Source organism: Acipenser ruthenus, chromosome 19, assembly GCF_902713425.1.
Source record: "Acipenser ruthenus chromosome 19, fAciRut3.2 maternal haplotype, whole genome shotgun sequence".
Classification (NCBI taxonomy): domain Eukaryota; kingdom Metazoa; phylum Chordata; class Actinopteri; order Acipenseriformes; family Acipenseridae; genus Acipenser; species Acipenser ruthenus.
Genome location: NC_081207.1, coordinates 4,808,506 through 4,833,876, shown reverse-complemented (window position 1 = coordinate 4,833,876; position 25,371 = coordinate 4,808,506). Strand labels below are relative to the sequence as shown.

At 39.6% G+C, this 25,371-nt stretch overlaps 1 protein-coding gene across 3 annotated transcripts in view; it reads right to left on the bottom strand.

The window, feature by feature from the left end:
* LOC117424176 (guanine nucleotide-binding protein G(o) subunit alpha-like) overlaps positions 1-25,371 on the bottom strand; it is a 36,777-nt gene that overhangs the window by 9,033 nt on the left and 2,373 nt on the right. For all 3 annotated transcript variants that reach the window (XM_058992415.1, XM_034040299.3, XM_058992414.1), the window contains exons 4-6: positions 20,703-20,795; positions 17,667-17,827; positions 8,844-8,972 (exon numbers count right to left, since the gene is read on the bottom strand). In XM_058992415.1, coding sequence (XP_058848398.1) covers positions 8,844-8,972; positions 17,667-17,827; positions 20,703-20,795 — 383 coding nt within the window. The remainder of the gene's footprint in view (positions 1-8,843; positions 8,973-17,666; positions 17,828-20,702; positions 20,796-25,371) is intronic.

Sequence of the window (25,371 nt, the reverse complement as noted above, 5' to 3'; positions counted from 1 at the left end):
AACTGACTCATTGACTTCACATTAAAAGCAGAAAAACAAAACCAGCAGAAGCGACTGGATTTTAATAAAAACTCCACCCTGGGGCTCTGAAGTTAGGATACAATCACTTTCATTATCATGAAATCAATTACAAATTGAATTATGGAGAAACAAATAAAATCCAATTGTGCTGTGAGAGTTGCTGAAGTAACTCAATACTTGTGTATTTGGGTTCAGTGTAGGCAGGTTTGTTTGCGAAGCCCCTCGCATTATAAACCTGTCAAGAGGTTTAGGAAATGTGTCCAAACCCACCAGGGGGTCGCACAATAATCACACAGGTCTGAAACATTCACAATATATTTGTGTAAAATCGAGAGTTGCTCAGATTATAGTAAAATGCAATCTGAAATGTCGAGAGGAAGCTAGTGTGTGATAAAAGTCTGGTGCAAAATCAAAGCAGTTACTGTGTAATGTGACAGACAGACAGAGAGACACAGTTAGCACATAGTCATATTTTTTTTTGCATGAGGCCCCTAAACATATTTATTTAGCTGATTTAAACTGCCATTGAAACTGCCCTGCTGTATTCTTACAGAGAGAAATAACCTGAAGTAGCCTTGCATGCACTTTTAGATGCTTGATTTATAACCCTAGGTAAACAGGCCAATTTGAATGATTTTAAAGTAGTTAGATCCACAGATGCCAAGTTCAATTGAATAGACCACATGGCATGACAAACCCTGCAGTCTCTTTTCAGCTGTTCAGGTTTTTAATACAAATGTATTATAAAATTCAAGAGGCTCTCTCTCGATCTGTCACTTAACAAGATTCGAGATTCTCCACTCGCTTAATAACTTAATAAGCTTCTCATTTACAGTCACCATGCAATCTGAAACAACTAACTCACTGAAAAGGATGTATAACTTCAACAAACACTTTTACAGCATGAATAAACCAACAGTATTCCATTGGTTCTGTCTTCTATTAAACCTGTCAAAGACTGGATTCCACAACCCCTATTTTCAGACATTGGCCATACAAAACTACTCATCACAGAACATAATGGAGAAACGGCAGGGCCTGGTTTGCATCTGTAATTTCATTGGCACTCGTTACTACTTTTAATTAATAATCTCCTTGATATGAAACTGAGGAGTCTTGAATCAGAACTGCCATCAGCTCTCTAATCTGCTTGAGTTTCTCGGGGGTCAAGGGTGGGCCTTTCAGAATCCTCCAGGCATCAAATCAGTCACATTTTAAGTATGCTAATTTGAATGTTACGACTGTGGAAGCTTTATATAGAAATGGTATTGCATCAGGGATTAATAAAGCATTTCGAAAAATGTTTTTCACTGCGGCTTTAATCAGCTTTCAAACAAGAACGATAAATGGGAACTATCGGCAAGGAACAAACACAGGTTAAATTAAAAAGAGATTGAATGTACGAAGAGCAGTCACTGTGCTGCATAACACCGCACTGAGTCCAATGTCAGGGGTATGCTTGTACTTAGCAATACATTTTAAAATGGAAAGGTAAATATAAATACTGTTATTTTACTGCAAAACAATGAACTTACTTTAACTTTCCAACCTAAATAATAACATAATTTCAATCACGTTTTACTGTTATCTCGGGGTGGCTGCTTTAGTAGGTAAGATTAGAAAAGGACAATATAGGCGTATTATCAGCCTTTCATCTGTCATTTAGTTTCTGAAGATACTCAGGCATGGATTCAATGAGAGTCTGTATCAATTACCAGGTGTCCAGGAGAATGGTCCAGGTAGGGTCTCCTGCAACAGAGCTCCATATAAAGAAATAAATATATAGAACCTTGACCCACTCAACTCCTAGAGACCATCACTTTCAATTCAAACACACCCGACAACACCCACTGTACAGAAATGTTCATTAATGATCAACAAAAAGAGAATACGTTAGAGAAACGGATAACGACATAGAACGTTTGTACAGCACTTAAACACTACTCTCTCTCTCTCTCACAGTGTTCCGTTTACAACGTATTGAGGAGGCATGTCGCTGCCAAACAACATGGGCTTTAACGGGGAATTAATCTGGTTAAAACGGACTCGTTTATAATGTTATACTGTTTAATACGTACAGTTTTCCTGTTCAACAGGTAGATATTTTGCACAAATAAGGTGCATCCTGGACAGCAAATGACAGTATTTGTGACGTCAGGCAGAAAAGACAGTTGCCGTTTACTTCTAGTCGTCTCTGGGTTTTTGTTTTGGCACAGCCGCTGTAAGTTTAAACGTATACAATTTAGCAAAAATATAAATTCGTAAAATGGTTCTACTTATTACATTGTATTGTACATTCCCTTTCTCTGGCAGTTAAGCTTTCTTGTATTGTTTATATTTAAGGTACTTCTGTTCGCAGTTACAGACAGCATTTCAAACTGTGTTTACTACATACTTTATATGTTTATAAAGTACTGATTTCCATTGTCCCTTGGAGTCCATCAAGACTGGACAGGAATCTGGAGTTCCACAATCGAATGGAATTATTTAAAATCTAAGAAATTACCTAAGAAAATACCAGAGAAAGAAGTTACGTTTAATCATTAATTTGCATTATCAAAAGCTATCGAGATTGATTCAAGTATGGCAGAGGGTCTGAATGAAGCAAAGTAATTAGAAACAAAGGCAAAAAGCAGTTTATCAGTGAGTGTATGAAACCACATACAAGACTAAGCAGAGTGGAAAATTACTTTATAATGTACGCTATGCAGCTGCAAGCATCTTCTTACTGAAAAGCAGTTAGAAATACGAGACTGGATGATACAACTCTACATTCATCTGCTAAAATCAGTTTGATCACGTCAACCGCATGACTTCAGCTGCACCTGATAAAAACAAAAACGCATACTGTATGTTTGGTAGGTCCTTGTGCCATATGCCGCATTTACAAAGATTTGTGAGCCTTATACAAGGGTGCATGTTATTTACACTGAAGTAGTTCATCTTAAAACGATTCAAATGATCTGAACATCTAGTTGTTTTAGGGTCGTACACTTTTCTACAAACAAGTACTTTCTGTATTATCTGTGGGAGCTTGACAACGGATCAAATCAATAACTGCAGGGGAAAAAAAAAGTAGTTAGTTGGCCTAGGACTGAACAATATGCTATTCAATGAATGTCTCATTATTCATGATATATATTCACTTAAGGGGCGCAAACTTTATTCATAGAAGTTTCACTGATGGTTACAGAGCCTACCTCTTTAATTACCAGGCAATTCTCAGTTTCATTTTACCAATCAAACCATCGCACTTCATATCAGGATCGTTTTTTAAGTACTCAAAAAAATAATAACCCCAGGCTGTAAATACCGTCCTGAGAATAAAACAAATGAAATGCAAACTTATGCCCGTTCAGATAAACTATTACTTCTCTTGGCACCATGTCAACGTTAACATGTAAATTTATGCTCATTATTTAAAATGATGTGAGAGCTTTGTGAAGCTAGTCATCAGAATTAAGTGACCGTATTTATTTCTAATATTGGCAGATGGCAATCTATCTTGTACACTTGACACTTGCTCTCTGTGTAAACTGTACAATGGCAGAAATGTTCAATATTATGAATCTGCAGGCAGCAGCCCCCCACTGAGCAAGACTACCGGTAAAGGAAAGCACTTTTGCTCTGTAAGGCTGGCGAGGCTGAATTATTTAACATGTTGTGGAACTCTTCCAAAAGCAAGCATGTATCAAGAATAAAGGGAATAACACACATCGTTTGTGACATTCAGTTACTTTCAAGATACAGGTTTTGCAGTTTGGTTTTGTGTAGCTTAAGTGCCATAATTTTATTGTATCTTTAAGACACATCAATTTTGTATTTTTATTTTATTTTTTGCATTTATTCTGCTAAAATTAAAAACTTAAATTTTACTAGTTATTTTATGTAGCCAACCAGTTCCTCATCGAATGAAGTCAATCTCATTTACCAGTACAGATTAGTACAATGTGCACAGTATGTTCAGATAGACTCGGGCTTTCCTACCAATGCTTTAGTACACTTTGCTGTGGTTTTATCATGACATACCACAGCAAACGTATAAAGTTACCACTGTCTATTCTAAAGCTTCGAAAAGTACATTTTCGCATCTCTTTTCTTTTTTTTTTTTTTCAAAGATAACTGCAGGACCTCTAAATCAGCAATGTCTTGTGGGAGCCTTTTCACTTACTTCACAGTTCTGTTTAGCATATATAACTGCTTTAAATCCAGTAAAAATTCATATGAGCATATACAGTATTTGCTTTTTTTTTTTAAGAAAATTTAAATGTAAAAAGCACCATGTTTCATAGAAGGCACTTTTTAAAACAACGTATGACTAAAGCAATAATTTCATAACTGTTTTATGATAATTTGGATTTTTGCATTTCAACTATATATATATATATATATATATATATATATATATATATATATATATATATATATATATATATATGATCATACAGCCCATAAACTAAATACGAGAGAAATAAGCCTGAGGCACAGAACTGCCAGCCATGCTTCCTACGGGGGATAAGAAGGTTGCCTTGTCATTCAGCTTACTTATTCAGCTTATTTGAAGAGGCTGTCTCTGAATGCGAATGCTGTATAACCATCGAGAGGCAATAAAATAAAGTGGTTGTCATAAAGGCTGAGTATGGGTTTTATATGACTGAGTGAGCGAATAATTAGCAGGTGAAGTGAAGCACTGACAGATGAGGCCAGGATGTTCTTCACAACTGTGATAGGGAATCCAAGGACCGCAGGCGTACTTTTAAAGAAGAGCTAGTTATCCCTTTTAAACATAAACGCTCCTTTAAATGAGCACAACATTTTCATTCCTCTGCTTGATCATTGTAAAGTCAATCCTGTATTAACAACCACTTGTCCATAGTGACTATTCCCAGTGTCGACATGCACAGTGAAACTCAACCAGCTTTAGTGCTGCTTATTCAAGGTTCTTCTGTCAATGTTCATTTCAGGTGGCCATAAATGCAACTTTTACTGTCGATACAGTACAACTTGTCAGGGTGTCCTCGGCTCACCGCGCACCAGCGCCCCCTGTGGTCTGGCTGGGTACCTGCGGGCTTGCCTGTAAGCTGCGTTGTCCTCAGACGCTGTAGCTCTGAGGTGGCTGCATGGTGAGCTTGCAGTGTCTAAAGAAGCGGGCGGCTGACGGCACACGCTTCGGGGAACAGCGTGTGTTCATCTTCGCCCCTCCCGAGTCAACGCAGGGGTGGTAGCGGTGAGCTGAGCTTAAAAATAATTGGACATTCTAAATTGGGAAAAATAATTGGCGACTACTAAATTAAAAAAAACCAAAAAAAGTACTGTATCCCCACTTGCCTGCACAGTTTTTAATCTTCGAGATCAAGAACTGACGCAAGCAACCTCCAAAAAGGCAGAGTGAAGAATCAACAAAATCAAATCCAAAATGCAAACCTTCTTTTTAATTAAACATGAACCGTTAATTAAAAACATCTCTTTTCGATCATCAGTTTGCTTTCATTCCAATCCAATCCAAGACTCCGCCTCCTTCCTGGACTGGAGCTGAGAACCAGCTTTGATCGCGAGTGCGGCAGAACTAAATACTGCTACCAAAATGAAGCTGAACATTAGATAGAAAAACACTATAGGAGACTCGCCTGCATGGTTAGATGTGTGATTGTCACAACTTTGCAACACACAGAGTCTAAATAGTGTGCATTTTCTATCTGGATAAAGTTTTGTTTATATATACAGTGCCTGTACCTCTATGGACTTTTTTTTTAGTGCAGGAAACAGGACAGCACTCTGGACCACCATTTGCGAGACTTGTGACATTGTGATGAAGTCTTTTCACTGAAGCTGGCAGCCAATAGATAAAAATGACTGTTGATCACTACCAACCTTAACTGTATCTGATACAGCGACTATTAAAGTAAAAAGCTCTCTATCCAATTGTACCGTCCAGAACTCTATGCATACACCACATGCCTAGATACTCGAATATCATGAATACTGTACAGCTGTAAAGAAGTGCGGAGCGTATTCACTCTAGAAGGCTGGGCTCAAGTCACACATAATAAACAGCTCGGTCTCAGTTTGATATTTGCTCAGTTAATGCGATCTGTTTGAAATGTTCTGCCTCATTTTTCACAGTTATTGATTTTGCTGTGTTGGTACTGAGGGTTTTGGAATATGGAATCAACATGCGCTACAACATTATTTATTAACACATTGAAAATCAATGTTATCAGTTATTTGATGGTGCAGGTGACAATATTTAACTACTAATATTTAACAAATATCAATATGTGAAGCATGCTTTTGAGTGGGCAGAAAAGAAGGAGGATTGAGGTTATGGTATTTGACAGTACAGAAAAAATGTTTCTCCTAAATTATAGAATGCTCAGGATCTTTCAGCCAATCAGAGCACACGTTTCGCCTTCTGTATTCCACGACACATCACAGAGATACCCTATTCATGCCATCAGCCGTGCCACTCTCAAGTTTTTACCCTGCTGTATTCTCCGTATCGGCACGCTTGATGTAACCTGCTTTAATAAATCATATCCGAATCTCATTTAATGGCAAAGCCCATTCAAAACATCCATAAGCGGTGCGTATAAGAGGCTTGGGTAGGCTTAATAAATTGCCCAAACCCTCAGAAGATATTTTCTGACCAACGCAAAAAATATTTGTGAGAGAAAATCGATTTTTTTTTTTTTCCCTGCAAGCGCACAAAGCAGGTCTAAACGAACATATTTCTCATTTTCCTACTGCGCAACCGCCAGACTGCTAGGGCAGCTGGGATATCAAACTCAAAACTGTAGTACAGATACAGGATTTAGTTGCATTTCAATGTCATTGGAGGAGACAGTGCTTGGCTGGTTTAACGTCAATTCTTCCCGCCAATTTGAGCCCCTCATACCGCTGCATGAGGCAGCTGACGAACATCCATGCCTGGAACATCCTCTTAACAATTTCTACATTTATTCGAATTGCTGTTATCTATACAAACAGCTTGATCTGAATCTGATTTTACAGACAGTTTTAGATACACAGGTAAAAACGGCTATGACGGTCTTGTTGCAGTATCACCAAGGTCCAAAATACAGGATTTAATTGCATTTCAATGTCATTCGAGAAGACAATGCTTGGCTGGTTTAACGTCCACTCCTCCGCAGATCTGAGTGCAGTTTTTTTTTTTTGCAAATATACTTTATGAAATATGTTGAATACCCCTTGATTATAAGTACGATAGTAAGTGTCTGTTTAGAAGCTTAACAGTCAGTATTAATAACTGATTTAAAATGGTGTGAAGTGATGGCAATGGTGTTTGAAATTGGTGAAGATACTGTAGGACTGCAGAACAGGTTAACGGATTTAAAGGTTTTAAAAAACAGTGCAGCTTGTTATCCTTACTGTAAAATATATATGTAGCATCCCTGAGTGGTTTCGAGGTCTGTTTTGTGTACAAGTTCTCAAAAAGACGCAGGAGTCAACACAATGAATTAAACTTTGGCATCAGACTCACTAGTAACAGAGTAGCACTACAATGACAAGAAAACACTGGGAGTTTAAGCAAAACAACGCCCATCACTGATCTGACAGCGAGATGGCTCGATCTAGTTTACAGTGTCTGGCAAACCCACCAACCAGCTGTAATTGTTTGCCTTGTTGTCTGATGTCAAACCGGTTCTCAAATTTTTAATTTAACAAAAAATTCAGTTTAAACACATGTCAGTAATCCTATTAAAACAGAGATTCCGGGCTGACAAATGATAAAATAATTGACAAGACCTTTATAGTAGTACAGTATAGATTTTTTTCATTGCCATTTTTTTTGTGAAGGTTCAAGTCAATAGTTAATTAAATATTAAAGACTGCTTCTAGAAGGCAATTATCTAAAATTATGAATACGGTACAATATTAGACAAACATGAATGTGTGACATTGGTCATTGATCCAATGGCTGCCAATGCATTACTTCCTACAGGTCACATGACAATTCTGAATGAATCACTTGTCATATTACTTTATTGTGTCTTTCCTTGACCTGTGTCTTTCCACAACAATGTACTATTAGAAAAAAAGCTTACTGACCTCTGACATGCTTGTTAGATAAACAAGATGACTAACTGCAAGCACACTGAACTGTCAAAGGTGTTTTGAAATGTGTTCTCCGATATCCATTCGCCCGTCTGGGGAGGTGTGAGCTAGGAGAATTGACTCAAATTCACATCTAGACATTCATATAAAACTAATAACAAAAAGCTGCTAGGTCCCTCTGCTAGCGCTCCATTGTAGGGCAGTACTGTACAAGGAAAACCTTCCTATGCATTTGACAACACAATTACTAATTGGGAATTTCCTTAAAAGCTCCCCCACACCTCACTCCTAAGGGCAACGCAGTGTGTGCGCATGCGTGCGTGCGTGTGCGAACTGAACTGAAAGAAAGCACTGTCGCTGTGATCCCCACGCAGCCCCATTAACAGTGTTCAGTGACAACATTACTATTTCATATAATGTTAGTGCTATTAAGGAACATTTTAATGGCTGTTAACTGTCTGATAAAAGGAAGTTATATTCACGGACAAGATGCTTCATCACTTTTCTACTCATCTGAGTTTTGTGTTTCCAAATCAAATGTTTATTAATGGAAAAAACGATTAAAAAAAAAAAACAGCCATATTTGTATCTGTCTGGGTATCTGGATGTTTAATTTAAAGGGGTAGAACACTCAATGACAGATTTCTAAACGTATGTGCAGTGGAGGAACCCGACTAGTCATTCCACCAGTGACCTACTTTTACAGTCAGACCCAGTCCAACCCACAAAGAGGGAAAGCCCCTTACCTGAAGACGAGGTGGTTCACTTTGAACTGGGTTTCGATGATGCCTGTGGTCCGCAGTCGGACGCGCAGTACGTCTGTTTCAGTGGGAATGTACTCTGGGGTTATGATCCGATTCATATTGTCAAAGAAACTGAGGGGAGAGAAAGATTCCTTGTGAATAAAACCAGGAAGCAAATGCAGTTTCGGAAGATTAAACAGGGAGCACTGCACTCAATAGCCTCTAGTCAGGGTGGGAGCTGCTCATACCCCAGCATGGGAGGCCTGCCTCTGCACTGCCCCCTGCAGGCTGTGAACAGAATGTTCGCAGCATCTTGTGGCATGCTGCTCTATTGTCATCCTATAGTATGCCTTGTTTCCACTGCCTCCCCAGGTATACAGTAGCTGAGCTGGACGGGCTGAGCTAGCAATGAAGCTCAGCTATACCTTAGGTATCTCTTTGGATGATACACATTCCTGCTTATAATGCCTACAGAGTTTGGGGCAACTGTTACACATTTGAATCACCTTTTACAAATACAGTCAGCACTCCGATATCCGTTACCCAGATACACGTCAGTTGTGTTTTACCGCCCTTGTATTAAGAATAAAATCAATCCCCATTATATATACATGTAACACTTTTCTGATACAAAGCCCATCTCTTCAATGATACACTTTATCTGAATATCCGTCACAGCCCATGTTTTTTTATTTTTATTTAAATTCTCTCTAATGCCAAATCAGTCTGTCTTGTATTGTGCAGTTACACAGCGCTTCCTCCAGTTTCACCTGACGAAAATGCAGCCAAAACAAAGCGAACGAGACAAGCTAGGGTAATGTAACAGTTAATCATTAAACAGCTACTGTGATGTTTTTTTTTATTTTTTATCTGTGATCTTTTAAGCATTTTCATTTGCAAGTGAACTGTGACATTAGGGCCTTATTGAGTACTATATTCTGCAATATTGAATACTGACTTGGGATACTGCTTTAATTCTGGAAACTTTTTTAATATTTTGGTTTTGCTAAATTGCATTGCCTTTTACGCAGTTCTGTGCATGGATAACATTTGGATTTCATTTTGCTGTTAGGTCGTTAATGGGAAATTTTACATACCGCTACAATACATACCGGATTAAAAGTATGTACTGTATTACAGTTAACGTGTCGTCTCTTTAGTTTTGGCAAGGGATATTTTCAGAATCATATCGTTCTGATTTAAAATACTACTTCTGTTGAAAATATAGTACTGTACCCACAAAACCAATACAGTACATCTAATGGAACCCTACTTATTTCAAAAGCTCACTGGATTCCTCTGAAAAGCGTGACAGGTGATAGCTGTAGGAAAATCCACTAGCTTACTGCCTTGTATGCAGGAGAGAACCAGATAAAAATTTGCTTTGAAAAAAACCCCTAGCAAAGCACCTAAGCATTGATAATGTAGTAATAATGATCAGGAATCCAGTTAGTTTATTATGGGACAGAGGGATTCCATTATTGTCTGGCTGTGGGTGAGATTGATTAACTGTGATCATGTTGAGATGCTTGCAATTCAATCACTATTGATTATCATGTGATTGAAAGAATTTGCTTTGAAACACCTACCATTCTGCAGCACCTCTAGAAAAGTAACCAAGTTCTCTGTTCTCTTGCATTGGGGTACAAGAATCCTGAAGGAAGGCAAGATGCGCCTCCAGGATGAATTATTGGTTAAGCTGGTCTCATATACTGTAAAGACAGCGCTCCGACTGTATCCTCTGCTCCTCTCAGTGAAACCAGCGTGAGGCTGCAAAGGACATCCAGAATGCTGCCTGTGCCCCTGACAGTGGGGCTCAAACGCATTGCCTGACTGAATAACCCGTAACCACATTCAGGTGCTGCAGAAATGAATATTGAGGCTGGCAGCTCAATAAAAAGAAAAAAGAAAAAAAGCCTAACAAAACAGGATCGTGCACAGGAACATGTCAAGGGTTTCTGCTACTTCTCAAAACTAACAGATGAATCATTTGTCCTGGGGTGCTGTGTTACTATCGGAGGTGGGAGGTGGTAGTGTGTGTGTGCGCTGTACAATTGAACTAGAAATATTATATACCAGGAATAATGTATGTTTTTATAACCCAGGATTGTTGGCATATTTTTTAGATTTCACTTTTCATACGGAACTATATTGCAGACTTCTTACTCTCCTGTGCTCTCTCATCATGCCCCCCAACTATGAACCAGCCCACACTTGATCACCGACCCCTCACGATAACCCTTGCCTGTTTTCAGACTCTATGCAGTCCTTGTGGAATCCTCATGCAGTATTGATTATTCAGACAGATGACTGTTATCCATCTCCTAGTACCAGGAGGTAAAAGTATACTCCACTTTACCCTATCAAACTTTGTCTGTCAGTTTAAAATAATTTTATTTAAAACAGCGACTCATTTTCCTTTTTTTTTTGTTTCTTGAGTCGATGAATAGCGCATGTTTAATCAAGAGCTTAACAGACAGATATGAAGCACGACGTTGTCGTGTCAACGCGTCGGCGTGCCCACAGGGGGCTCCTCGCATCATCCTTGTTTACATAATCTTAAGAGGATAATCGAAATGCCACAGTAGCTTCAAATCACCATCACGCGCAGACTGACTGACACATCATTGGCATTCTATAAATCAGGCTCCCAAAAGGCACGACAACTTGCTAAATATTTGTACCTCGCTCTGTAATGATCAACATCCAACACCCTGGTGAGGAATGTTTGTGCAGCGTGGGAAGTTATTGTAAATTACAAAGAGAGAAGAAGTTTATTCTTTAAAGGGAGATCAGATACAGCCCCTCAGCTGAATGATTTCCACACCCCTTCCCCAGTTTAAATTAATTAGAAATTAACTACAAAGAAAATAAAATCGAAAAAATATTGAATTTAATTTTCAATGTACAGGATTAAAAACTGTTTTTTTTTTTTTTTTTTTTTCAGGGTTTAAGTCATAGTGGAACTGCATTATCTGCAAATTGATAGTATTTGGCACCATGACCATAATTCTTAACAGGATTTGTGGTAAAAAAAGGACGCCTATTAATGAGAGAGCTGACCAAACAACATCAACAGTACATACATTTTATTGAATAACAAACATATAATGTTTCACAAAAAGTATAAGAAAGGTGGATGGCTTCATTGCCTGTCTAATATGGACTGCATGAGTATAAAGTGCATTGGTACCCTACAGGAGGTGGAAACTTGGCCCAGCGTCTATGCTACCCAGGGTCAGTTGTAAACTGCTGGTAATCCAACCTGACTGGACTCCAAAATGACCTGCCTGCAAAGAAGCAAAGACCTGCAGGGGCAACCGCACAGCATGTACAACTCTGACTGAATCCCTAACAAGTCCCTCTTAAACCAAACGGGAAGCCATACATTTCTACAAAAATAACAGGAACTGCCCTCCAGTACGTTTGTCATGAATATAGGCTTATACTGCAAGTATCATTAAAGTCATGCTTGAGGTAACGCAGTGTCAAACAGGTATAAACACAGCTCTCTAAACTATGTCCAAATACATTATTCAACCCAGACGAGGTTCTGTTAGAGCCCCTGGTTCTCAGCAAAAAAAAAGTTTTAACTTAAAGAAAACGGATCCGTTTTTGGCAGAATTATCAATAAAGAAAAAAAAACAAATATATTAATTTTACTCCTTTTAATAATAAACAAAACCAAAACACCCTTTTTAAAAAAAAAAAAAAAAAAAAAGACGAAACACAAACATATTTAAAAGCAATTTAAAAGCAATTCGCTCTCTGTCGACATTTACACTTGTAATTCACACAGAACCGATGGCAGTAATTGCTTTCTCTTCCCTAGCCGGTTGCAGGCTTTTCTATGGAGGGAGCTGTTTGGAGATGCAGGCAGCGTGTGCTGGAAGCATCTGCCGTGGAGGAAATCCGTTGAGTTCATTTACTTCATTATCTGCCGTCTGTTGAGAGGCGGCTGGGGGGGGGGGTTCCCTGTTTGTTTGCCAACCAGTCGTTTTAATAAGCAGCAAAGCTTTTTATTTCACAGCTGATAAAGGAAACAGAGCTACAGGGTTCTGTGTTCAAGACAAACCAAGACTGGCATGCTGGATTATTCTCCAGTGGTCTCGAGGGATTTTTGCATTGAAGCATTAGACTTCATTAAGCATTACTGTGACTGGTAATCAGATAATTTAATTTAACCAGATGTTTTGCATTTAGGACACACAATGGCAATGGAAAATACAAAGCCTAAGAATTCTGGTGCTGTCTGCATCACAGAATACTATGTGATGTAAACAAAATGGTGATTTTCAAAAGGCAGAGAAAGCCACATACCAAAAGCAGATATTGCATTTAGCACTATCCCCCCCAGAATGTCACATGCTTCGACTGACACCAGCTCAACAGGCTCTCATCATGCAGTGCCTGTGTGGGTTTGCCAGTAACCTGCACTGATCTCTCTAGACTGCAGGCGGACATTTCAGAGCACCTGATCACGCTTCAATGCCCTGATTCTGTCACAAATGAGGCGCTAAACCAAAATCCTGCTGACTTCTTGAAATTCAAAATCCAAAACATAACGCTTTCGAAGACGTGAGAGGCCCTGGTTAAATTCCAATTGCTAGTCTTGCCTGCCTGAACTCCCTTGTTAAAATACCTTCACTTAGCATCACAGGTGTGGTGACAATGAAGGCACAGCAACAGGAAAGTCAAGAGTGGTGAGGTTATGGGTGGGAGAGATTTAGACTCATCCCGCTGCCTTTAGTTCTCATCTACGTATGTGTGGTGTATTCGTGGGTTTGTGTAACAAGCAAGCAAAAAAACACCCCAAGGAAACAAGCTAAACCCACAAGTCCTGTTACACTGGGTTCTAAACTTAGATTAGACACGAAGTTGCCTGCGGTAAGTCACCTCTGAAGACATGTTACATAACCTGTGGGCTTAAGGCAGCAGACTGTGTAGTCAGAGCCTTCTCTGAACATTGCCTGTTGATTATTTTTGACTGTGTACGGTATCACTACGGGCAGCATTGGTGTGTTACATAAATACTGAGGTCAAAATCTAATTCATACGACCGGTACATAAAAACAGCCTTAGCTAGCCTCGCTGTAGAGGCTTTCATTAAGAAAACTTTGTAAAAGGTGCTAATTAGTGCTAATGAGAAGTCAGATATAGCACTGGCGGCCATCCTGACAGCTTCCCCTCACAGCTCTGCGAGTGCATCTCAATCTTGACCTAAACGCTCCTTTCCACAGTTACCTCTTTCAAACTTCTCAGAGACCACCGACTTTATTTCAATTGTGATTCAAGCCGCAAAGGCATATGGGAGGCTAAATTAGCCAGATGTTACCCCTCGTAAAAAAAAAAAAAAAAAAAGAAACTGATAGACAATAAAAATAGGAAATGCTGTTTTGAGTAATTGCGCAGTAGCAGAATAGGTATGCAAAGTAGACTTACACTCGCAGTTTGCCGTTTTTTAATAAACGGTGGAGCTCGAGGCCTGAATAACCTTTGTATAATTACTGTATCTGCTGTCCGCTCGCTCATCAAGCCTGACATTTCAAGTGACACCGAGTGACCCCGAGTGACCCGAGGGGTGTGTGTGATCAAAGCCAGCTGCAATTTCACTTCCGACAGATATGTTTAAAAAGGTGGACATCAACTTTAAATGGCATTTCAAGACGCTGTTTACTCAATTCGTCGGTGCCATTCAGCAGAGCCTGTAATCATCTAACCTGGCTGTGCAAACACACCTCTGCCTGATTAATTATCTGCAGGCATCCGCTCCTATTTCTGTTAATTAGAAGTTGAAAAACATTTTATTTTGAAATGGCACAGACCCACACCCACAGTTAAATGAAGTCGGTAATGACTGTTTTTTACTGCTCAGTACATCAGTGTCAGGAAAGGGCTCCTTGGGGTCAGGTCACCTACACTTCCCCAGGGCATAGATTTGTTTTCACGCAGCATCTATCTGCAGCGGAAGGATTTTTTTAATTTTTTAATGACGGCGATTAGAGTTGCAATGAATTGAATTAAAGCGTACCAAGGGATTGCTTTTCAAACTTTCAAATCTACTCTTGAATGTGGCAATATTCACTGTGCTGGTTTCAAATTCTTTATTAAGAAGTTTATAGTAATAATTCCCTTCCAATCGTCGTGTCTCCTTTGAATCACACCACTGAATCAACAAACTGGATTGTGTTAATTTTGTTCATTTTCATGCAGCACGGTTCTTTCACCACACATCATTTGAGACCAAAACATAGACAATAGCCCTGCCAGTTCAAAATAAAGGTATTACTGATTTCCTTTGTATTTGCAATTGTGCAGTTTTCCCTCCCCATGCCTTTCCCATGGTGATACTGTGCATTTACTGTAGATTACCATGTTTTTTTTAATATGCTTCACAAAACTTCTATGTCTTGTAAATCCTGACGAAGGTGCACGGCCCCAAAACGTTGATTTGATGTTGAACGAATGGTGGAAAATACCTTGCTTAACAATGCTGCCCTATGCCTTCACTGTGCTTTAATACACTTTGCTGTGCTTTAACTGTGGGAAACTTTCCTAAGGGTTAGTCTACAACCTTCAAATTAAACCTGGTTTTAATTTTAATGTTCACGGGTCAGAGGAATCAAAGCAAAGATCAGAAGAAAGAATGACAAAACAAAGGGCAAGAGAAAGACTCATGGGTAAAGAAAGTTGCTGATTGATATTGAACTCCAGGTCCTGACTACACTACGAGATAAAAGCTCTTCACTAAATGCCACTCACTGACACAGCTACATCACAGAAATGCAATTAGTCAATGATTTGCCATCACGGATTAAGAAGCTTGGATGCTCAGTCCCCAGGCTATTCAGTGTGAAATGGAACAGGAGTGAAGAGAAAGAGCTTCCTAATAGAGATTGATTGAACCCAGCTTGGGATAATCTACAGAACTATCTGGGAGTCCCAATTAACAGACTTTGACAGGGCACGTCAAATATAAATAAATAAAACACTACAGATGGGAAAGTATTAGTTAAGTGTCGAAAGAACTCAGGATGTTCAATATTGTTTTAAACATCCAACTCTGACAAACATGACAGAATCGTTATCAGAGAGATAAGCCAGATATGGGCATCAAAGTCAGAGCCATGTGTTCCATTCTAGTCAAGCCTAAACCAGTGTAAATTTACATTTCAGTTGCGTGGTGTATGTTTTCTGAGCTCTTTCTGGATACACGGCGCTCAACTGACTTGTCCCGCTCGTCATGTTCTAACAGACTCTTCTACACAAAGAAAATCATCTCATCATCTTCCAAGTTCATCTGAAACTTATTTTCCCAATCAATGTTCAAGTATGATGCTATAGGAAAGAATAGGAAATAGTGCCAACTATCAATTTCAAGCCAAAGGAGGGACAAAAAGTGCTTTGTAATATTAGAAAAGGTGTTAATATCCTTTTACAAGCATGGCTTGCAAACAGAGATTTATTGAACACAGTATGACATTGCCCACTGGAGACCTATGTAATTAGGGGAAGTGCATTGAATCCAATAAAACAACTGCTTAAGGTTACAGTGGAGATAACTACGGTAAAATTTGTAAAACAAGAATGCTGTACATAATGGATTACTGTTAATTGATTACTGTCTGTGAATCGTTTTCATGGAAGTTCATTCAATCCCCTCAATGGTATTTTTCAATCACTACTTGCAGTTGTCTCTTTGGGGAGAATGAGAAAATTGAATGCACGACTACCTTGAGTCAAGATCAATGAGCCAAGTTGTTTAACAGTCTCTAAGCTGGAAGACGCTGCTCTTTTAGCTGCGCGAACCCTAACCCCCCCTACCCCTGTGCTGTCACTGGGTCATGTACTGATACCGCACTTTCAATCTGCTGGCCAACAGGTACGTCAGAAAACATCAGAATGACAAGCATGATCACAAGCGATCTCTAATTGCTGCTATAGGGCGCGACCCTGTCCTACTTCCTCTCCCGCAGAGAATATGTCTACCAGCAATTACACTGCGACTCCCCCTCCATTTAATAACCAGCTAGGATGTATTCAAACAAGCATTCTTTACATCTTTACAACAGGGAAGCAATTAGGAGCAATTTGTTAATGTCAAAGCAAGTTCCGTCTCTTTGTTTTATTTAAAAAAAAAAAAAAAAGTGATATGTAATTGTTGTCAGACTTATTTAGAATCGACAAGGTTAAGGAACAGCTTTTTTTATATCATTTACCTTGCTTTTTGATATAATTTACTATATAATTTAGCATTCTCCTGATTGCTGTGGAATTCGATTGATGTCTGTTGAAAGGTGACTGATTCATAGGTCGAGAAACTTCTGACTTCACACCCCCCGCAGTGAACAGGTTTAACAATGGGATTGTGCAACAGCACCGCACACACACTCCCTACAAGTCTCCTCAACACTGACCTCTAGGGGTGAAGCAGTGTATGCAAGTCCCTGTGCAGGTTTAACAGAGGAAACATTTACTCCAAGTGATGTCAAGCAGATAAACATTTCAGCTAATGCTTTCATCAGTGTAATGACAATGTGAATAACAGATGCCAGAGTTTGTATATTTAACTTATTATAAGGGAATTTTTTAAAGGCATTTACCCGAGTCTGTAATTTATTCCTAGTTTATGAAAGGAGAAATATCAGTGTGATAAAAATGAGAAACTCACAATTTGGTTATGTCATATATAGTCTCCTAATATATTGCCTTTAAAAGGTGTCACAAAAGCCAAGGACTATGTGCCCGGGAAGGAGGGGTTTTCCAGCTACTGTAAGTTTGGGGGGTGCAACTGAAACACTGTGCAGGGGGGCAGTCAGTACTTACTAAAGCGCCGAGTCGTTGAGCTCATACTCGTAGCCCCTCGCCGCGGCCGCCCGCACCCCCGGGTCGGCCCACAGACAACGCAGGGCATGCGCCACGAAGGGGAAGAGCATCCGCTCCTCATCGAAACAGCGGCCGCAAGACAGGAGCGAGTGAGCGTGAACCTGGGGAACAACAAGACACAGCAGAATCACTCCAGCATGCGTATTAGTCTTATCATGTTCAGCTCATTCTATACCGTCGGTGAATACAGAATATATACTGTGTATGTATGTATGTATGTATATATATATAGCAAACAGACACCACTGAGCCTTTTACAGTATCATTACATTGTATTAAAAAACTAATTACTCATGAAAATAACATCATTCAAAACCATTTAAAGCTGTTTGTTATTAATGACTCTCCTTCTGGGTTTTGTTTTTACGTAATTTACAAGTAAAGTCAGTTGCTACGTTATCAGTTAATGAAGGCTGAAGGCTCAAGCTTCTGCTGCATTGGAATTGATGAGTGACTGAATCTGAAATCCTGCACTTATTACCCACAATACCGCATTGATGATTATCATTTCAAAAGGGGGGCCTGTGGCATCAGTTTGCTGAAATTGTCTTATGAATTTTACAGAAGCTGTAGTGCAAACAGATTGCCTAATTCAGAAAGCTTAATTACTGGTTTCCCCCAACGCCACTTACCTAACTGAATGAAAATCATTCAAGAGTTCAAACTCAATGCACAGTTATTATCTTTCTCCTTTAATGGAGGAGATAAATGGTAAAATTGGCTTAATTACATTGTATTATATTGGCTTTAAAACAACTGATAATTAAAACATCTGTTGTCTTAAATTGTACAGATAATGAGTGGGCAAGCTGTAATTAAACAGCAAGTCCCTTTATGAAAAAAGAAACACAGTATTCCCTATAAGCGACAGTACTGGCAACAGGGTGTAAAGCTACCATTAGTAGGTAACATGGCACAGACTGTTGCAGTGTTTTTATCACTGTAAAGTTTTCCAAGATGACCCCTCACTTTTGAAACTGTTCTTCAAGAATCATCATTAGCCTTGGATGCAAAGCACCTGCCAACCGAACACCTAATATCAGCCTTGTAATAAAGTCTGTCAGACTCATCACCTTGACCACCGTGATTGAAAGTGAATGGGGTGTCATCACTTTCATTGACCCTTTTCCACTGCCACATCCACCTGGGGTGGAGCCGACCGGGAACCAGTTGCATTTCAGTTCAGTTCAGTAATATATGAAGAACAAAAATGAAGACAAACACAACCGTAACCTCTGGCTCTGCCACTCTCAACTCGCACACACCGCAGCTCTTAATACCGCATCATCTACATGCGACTCAACGCATTCATTGGGGCTATGCAGTGGAAACACAACCAGGCTCAGCGCAGCCCTGGCACGGCTCGGTTGTACTGTGGAAAAGAGGTAATCATGGCTTGTTGGGGAAAACGCTTGATCAGTACATGCCCCATGCTGTTTTATGACCTACTTATACAACTGTACGTTTTACCATAGCTGCTATGCAATGATCATTTATTTATTTTAATTGAACATTATCATAGCTGCTTTCATCAACAGTCATACAAATGTGTGCATGTAGGTTGCTTTTCATTCAACTCACTTCATTTTAAAACAGCATGCTCTTTTTTAATTCAAATGTTTACTGAAAGTGTGTGTCAGCTTGCACAGCAGGCTGTAATAAACATTAGCGCTTCACATCCAGAGGGATGTTCTGGAGTAACTTATATTCGTACAGAGTCATAGCACTAAGTCAATGCAACTTTCATACTCAAACTCACAAACCCTTGACTTGGGGGACTGCAGATAAAATGCAATCTCCTATCCGCAGCTCAGACTGCCATCCCTGATGGGCAGCAGCCCTGACATCCAGAAAGGGTAATACAGAGAGCCAGGGGTCACAGTTAACGGGGCGAGGGGAGTCGTGCCAGCCTGTCGCCCACACCCCCTCCATTCCCTTAGTGCCTGGCAGCAGTGCTTTCTGATGCCATCTGATTCATCCACCCTGCAGGTCATAGCCCTATCGAACCATGTGCTGACAAAAGACATTTAGAATAGCTCATTCACATGTCCAAGGGGGGCACAGGATTATCATTCTAGACGATTTCCGATATTGAAACACTAGATTGGCTGTTGCTCCCTCATCCATAACTATAAAACACTCAGTGCTACATTTAAAAATCGTATAATAAACAAAATGCATTCTATGCCCACATCTGAAAGAATCCAAGTGCAAGAAAAGCTGATGATGTAGTACTAGTATAGATTTCTCCTTGAGTGTCAAAACCTCATGAATTCAGGTCTTTTATAATGCAGAATCAAACCTGTGGTTTGCATTTCTAGTGGATTTGTACAGGTGGCTTTTTTTTGTGCAAAAATGCATGGATAATAATTATTTGCAAGGATGAACAGATGCAATGCTAGACATTGTCTATCAGTTCAGTGTAAATGAAGGTTATTTCAATTTTACCTTTTCATACAGCAAAGTGTCCAAAGGTAACACTGTGGGAACTAACTAGCCACTGAGAAATAGTATCAGAATTTAACTGGCGAGGCTGCAAGCTGGTATTTTGGAATATTTCATTGTTTATTTGAAAATGCCAGTGCAAAGCTGCCACCTAGTGTAGGAGTATGGATTTGTTTTCATTAAATACACTAAACACTAAATCCAGATTTGTCCAGTATTCAGTTTCTACAACATACAGGCACCAAACTTAATACCCCCCCCCCCCCCCCCCCCAAAATAACATGCTTGGGTAATCATGCATTACAAATACAAAAAATATCACATACAGCAAAAATGAATCCATAACTACTGGCAAGAAATGCAGTAATCATACCATGATCATCAGGAATATCAGATGTATCTGGTAATCCCCTCTTCATTAGGAATAACTGCTCTGATATCACCCCTATTCCCATTGCTCAGCTACTACAGAATAAATTGACACAGCACAGCATAGCACTGCACAGTACCTCACATAAATAGGGTACACACCTTGTTCTTATTGTTGGCCAGGTTGATTCTGAGAACGCCCATTCCATGCAGAACAAACTTCATGGAGGTCAGCAGATTATCCAGGACTGCTGGCTGGAGAGAAAACACAATTCACCTAAAGTTAAAAAAATAAAAAACTTCCTCTCATCTGAACCTTCTTATCGTATACCTTTATGAAGAGGGATGATAACCTGTTGTATGACTTATAAATGGCAGTCTAAACCAGTGCGTGATGCTAACCAAAGTGATATTATCAGGCGCTTGTCCCCATTGACTTGCATTGCATTCTGGCCAGGTCATTTCAATGTGGGGATAATACGTGGAAGGTAAGAGAAGTGATATGAATTAGTTTTGACTGTAGAACTTTAAATGTATCGAACCCCTGGGATCTGTGTTCGGGTTTTCTGAAATACTTGCACTGAAGGGTTATGCAGCTGGGGGCATGCAGTGTTCTTATGCTCAACAATAGAATTACCTTCAAACCATCAAGGAAGGCAAAATGCCTGGGGCAGACAGCTGTTTGGTGAGGAAGGGTGAGGCTTGCCCTGCATACCAGAACAACTAGGTTACTTTAAACACTAACTACTGCTGAGCTGAGCAGCGATTTCCTGTGGCTTGCTTAGGTCTTCTTCCCCATTCCTCACATCCCCCCACAAATTACACTTCTCTGATTCGGCTATTGAAATGGGTTTCATTTTGACACCTCGTGAAGTTCCTTTGACATTTCTATGACCTGAAGCACTCACAGAATTGTCTCACAATATTTGTTTAGATCAAATGTACTAGATAGTTGTTACTAGTAAGGGAGGGAGGGGCTATTGAGTGTATCTGGACATTGTTCCTTATTAGCAGGACGGTAAAGGGACCCATTGACAAAACTTGAACCTAGTTGCTGTCTTTAACTCTTTCAACATACCACTCTAGTAGTATAGGAAAGTTTAACACACACAGCAGTCCAGCAAACTATTGAATATATTAATATATTAACATGTTTTTATTTTGTTTTTTTTTTATTTATCCTTGGGTTGCATTTCTGTAAAGTTACTTCAGTTTCAAAAAATAATCCACATTATATTACAGTACTCAAACTGTTTGTAAAAGCCACTACATATTTTTGTAGGTTCACCTGCAGTTGCAAGTCTGATTACGCAGCCTCTACCTTTCTTGAACTCTACTGTTTCACTTTAATACCTAGAGATGTGTTTGTTTTTTTGGATCACCCCATTGAAATTGGTCTGTTTTGTTTCCATGGCAGTGCTGAATTGATCTCCTGGAGCTGTTGCGGCGGGAGAAAAGGAGACAGACTGTGCCTGTCGCTGCTCGCCCCTGAGCCAGCACAAAGCACCTGGGCTTAACACTACAGAGTCAGCTGGTCTCCGATCTTAAATACAGCTGCTGACGCCACTTGTGGTTTCCTATCGTAAGAATGCCGGCTCAGCCAGTGAGCCACGGCCTTGCGATGCAGAGCAAACACAAGTCACAGACAGTGCTGCTTGTTTCATCACATCCCTCGCTTCTTATGCAGGACGGCAGTGATGTCTCTGCTTGCTGATCAGCAGCAATGCAATAATCATGAATACACTTGGTTAGATCGCCGGAGCCTTTTTTAAAATATAAACAGAACACAGTATCCTGGACTGGAAGAGACACTGCATTCGAGTTTTGTAATCTGTCCAAAGAAGTTGTTTTGACTTAAATTCAGTAAGACCAGAATATAATTGTCTTATCTATATTTGTCAGCTTTGAGAGTAATAGGGCCAAAGAATCCAGTAAGATCTTACAGAAGGTGTACTTTTTTAAAGTATACTGTTTCATTAACAGCAAGTTTTAGAAGTTTTATTTTAAGTGGGTTGGAATGAGCTTTTCTGGAGTGAATTGGTGCCCAGATTCAGTCCAGTCTCAGTTACTGTAGACATGGTAGAGAGAGCCTGGTTCTCAGCCACTCAGCAGCTCAGGAATGATAAGAGTTTAGCAAGTTCAGGGTTCTCAGCCAAGAGCCCCCCAGTGCTTCAATTCCTTCAGGTTTCTAATTCCACCTGAACACAATAGCCAGCTTGTGTGCGCTGTGGGATCCTTTTCCAGCTGGAATGAAGCATGCGAAGTTCAGAAGTGCAGCGCATATTAATACCATCATAGTGGAGGAGTTAACGAGAAGGAGTGTGCCTGCAGCTATAAGCAGTCACATTTCCAGACAAAGCCCTTTCTTTTAGAACACATCCTATTGATTTTAAAGTTGAAGTGCCTTGTCAAATGACTTGCTGTGTAAGTTAATTTACATGGCAGTTCATCTTTAAAACAAACACAGAATGCGTGTTTGCATATTTGGACCATCAATGAAATGAAAGTCCAGTACTACCGTATGCAATGTTAGCAACTCAAGTGACAAAGCTGTCACAGGCAGCTCATGTATTTATCTTGCTCTTAATTGTATTAGTACTTGTACTGTGATTCTTGAAATGTATTATTGTTTACGACTGTAAATCGCCCTGGACAAGGGTGTCTGCTAAGAAATAAATAATAAATAATAATAATAATAATAATAATAATAATAATAATAATAATAATAATAATAATAATAATAATAATGTGCAAAATAGCTTTACTACTCAAAATAAAACTAGCACTCACCACCTGGCCAGTTACTAACAAGGAAACCATACTGTGCTACTTCAGATTCAATGACAGAACTCAAGAAGAGATGCACAGAACTGAATACACAGATAGACCAGGACTTGCTGTTTTTATAACGTTGTGCACACAAAGCAGCCGAGAGCTGTTCCTCTGTTTATAAAAAGACATAGATAGAGATGTATCTTTTTCTCCATGCTTCCCATCAAAACCACCAATTTGCAACAAAAGTATCATTCACCACAATAACAACCTCTGTATGAAAACTGCAAATCCTACAGGACAAAGAGAACAACTCCGATCAGGACAGCTGGAGAGCCCCTTGTTCTTTTTCTGTTGGCTGTGTTTTTTGAGTCAGGGAGTGGATGGGAGACGTTCCACTCTCTGAACACAATCCTACCTGATTTCACCTCCTGACTGCTGGCACACTGGCAAAGGGTTCTGAATGCGGGTGCTGCTTGTCTAGTTAGAAATTAACAGGATTAAATAAGTAACAGTTTAATGCTGCAGCTACTTTTTGAAGTGGATGTTCTTTGCACCTTCCTTGAAATGGTTACATGGATTTAGTATAACGTATTCAACAGCGAACAGCGAACACTTCTTTGCCACAATGACCTTACACATGGATCTGTGACACACAGGATAATAATACATGAGCAAACAGGCAAAGATGTTTTCTGAAGAATCTCTAGAACTGGAATGCTGTAAAACCAGTCCTCTGATTCTGTTAAATATTCACTTGCTTCACCTTGCAAGGCGCTAAGCATTTCTGTACACCTGCACTGCCACAATGCAGCTGAGGATATGCGAGACTAGCTGCTTCACACGGTCCGGCACACCGTCACATGCCTGGAGTTCACAAATGGGTCCTCAGAAAAGTGACCCTATTTGTTAAAACTGCAAATGCAACCAGATATTCAAGTTCAACAATGGTGCCAACCATCTGTGTGTGTTTTAATTATATTAACAAACCTGAACAGGCAGACAGCTTACACCTTTGTCTACAAATTATTGTTTGTAGCCTACAATTGGCATGAGCGCTATCCTCTCCCAAGGACATCGCCAAAGAATTTATTTACAAGGAAAAACAGTGCCAAAACATACACTCTAATGCTGTGTGGAATAACTCCATACACAGAGCCATGTGTCCACTGTAAACTTTGTGAAAAGGGTTTTGTTTTATTTTTATGGGGGGTTTTTTTGTTTTGTTTTTTGGCTCATGTTTGGCTTTTGAAGTACTGCATTATCCAGCTAGCCTATTTTAATGTTTTTGACAACAGAGACGGTCAAGACTGGTACCCTGCACCTCTGGAATGAATCAGTCCTTAAAACCCCCAGTGATGGGGTCACATCTCTGATTCCTACCAACAGTCAGCTCCTCATATGGGGCTTTTGCACATGACATACACATTTACCCATTGCCATTAAGTGTATCAAAAATGTTAGACTAGCATAGTTAATAGCACTTAAAACAACTGACTGGTTGTGCTGTCTTTTAATAGGTACTGTAAGTGACTAATAAAACAATCTCTGAGGTACTGTAAATGAATTAGCCATAACTGTAAAAGGCACACTCAGAATTCTAAGGCACACTACTTTATTTAGCTTCTTGTAGTTTAAAAGTTGCCTCTATTTGAACTGAAAACAAAGGCAGAGAGTAGCTGAGAGCCTGAAACACTCAGCCCCTCTTTACTCAACAATAAAACACATTCCAGTGGGAATCCACAGGGAGTGCGGAGAGACCTTTGGACTCGCTGTACACGACTGGAATCCGTGCCTCTTTCCAAAAAGAATCAACTTTGCACGAATTCTAACCTTTCAGGCATTTAAGAGTTGCAGTCCAAGCGGAATAGTCCAGAACAAATACTGCAAGCCGGAGGGTTCAATGCTGCACCTGCAATAACTTCTGTTAACCCTTTCAATGACATCACCCTTACCAACACTGTAACGCATCACAGCTGCAATCTAACAATTCTAATTCTATTATGACTATTTGATCAATTAAGAGTCTCACTGAGGGGGTCTTACTGGGGGTTCTTTT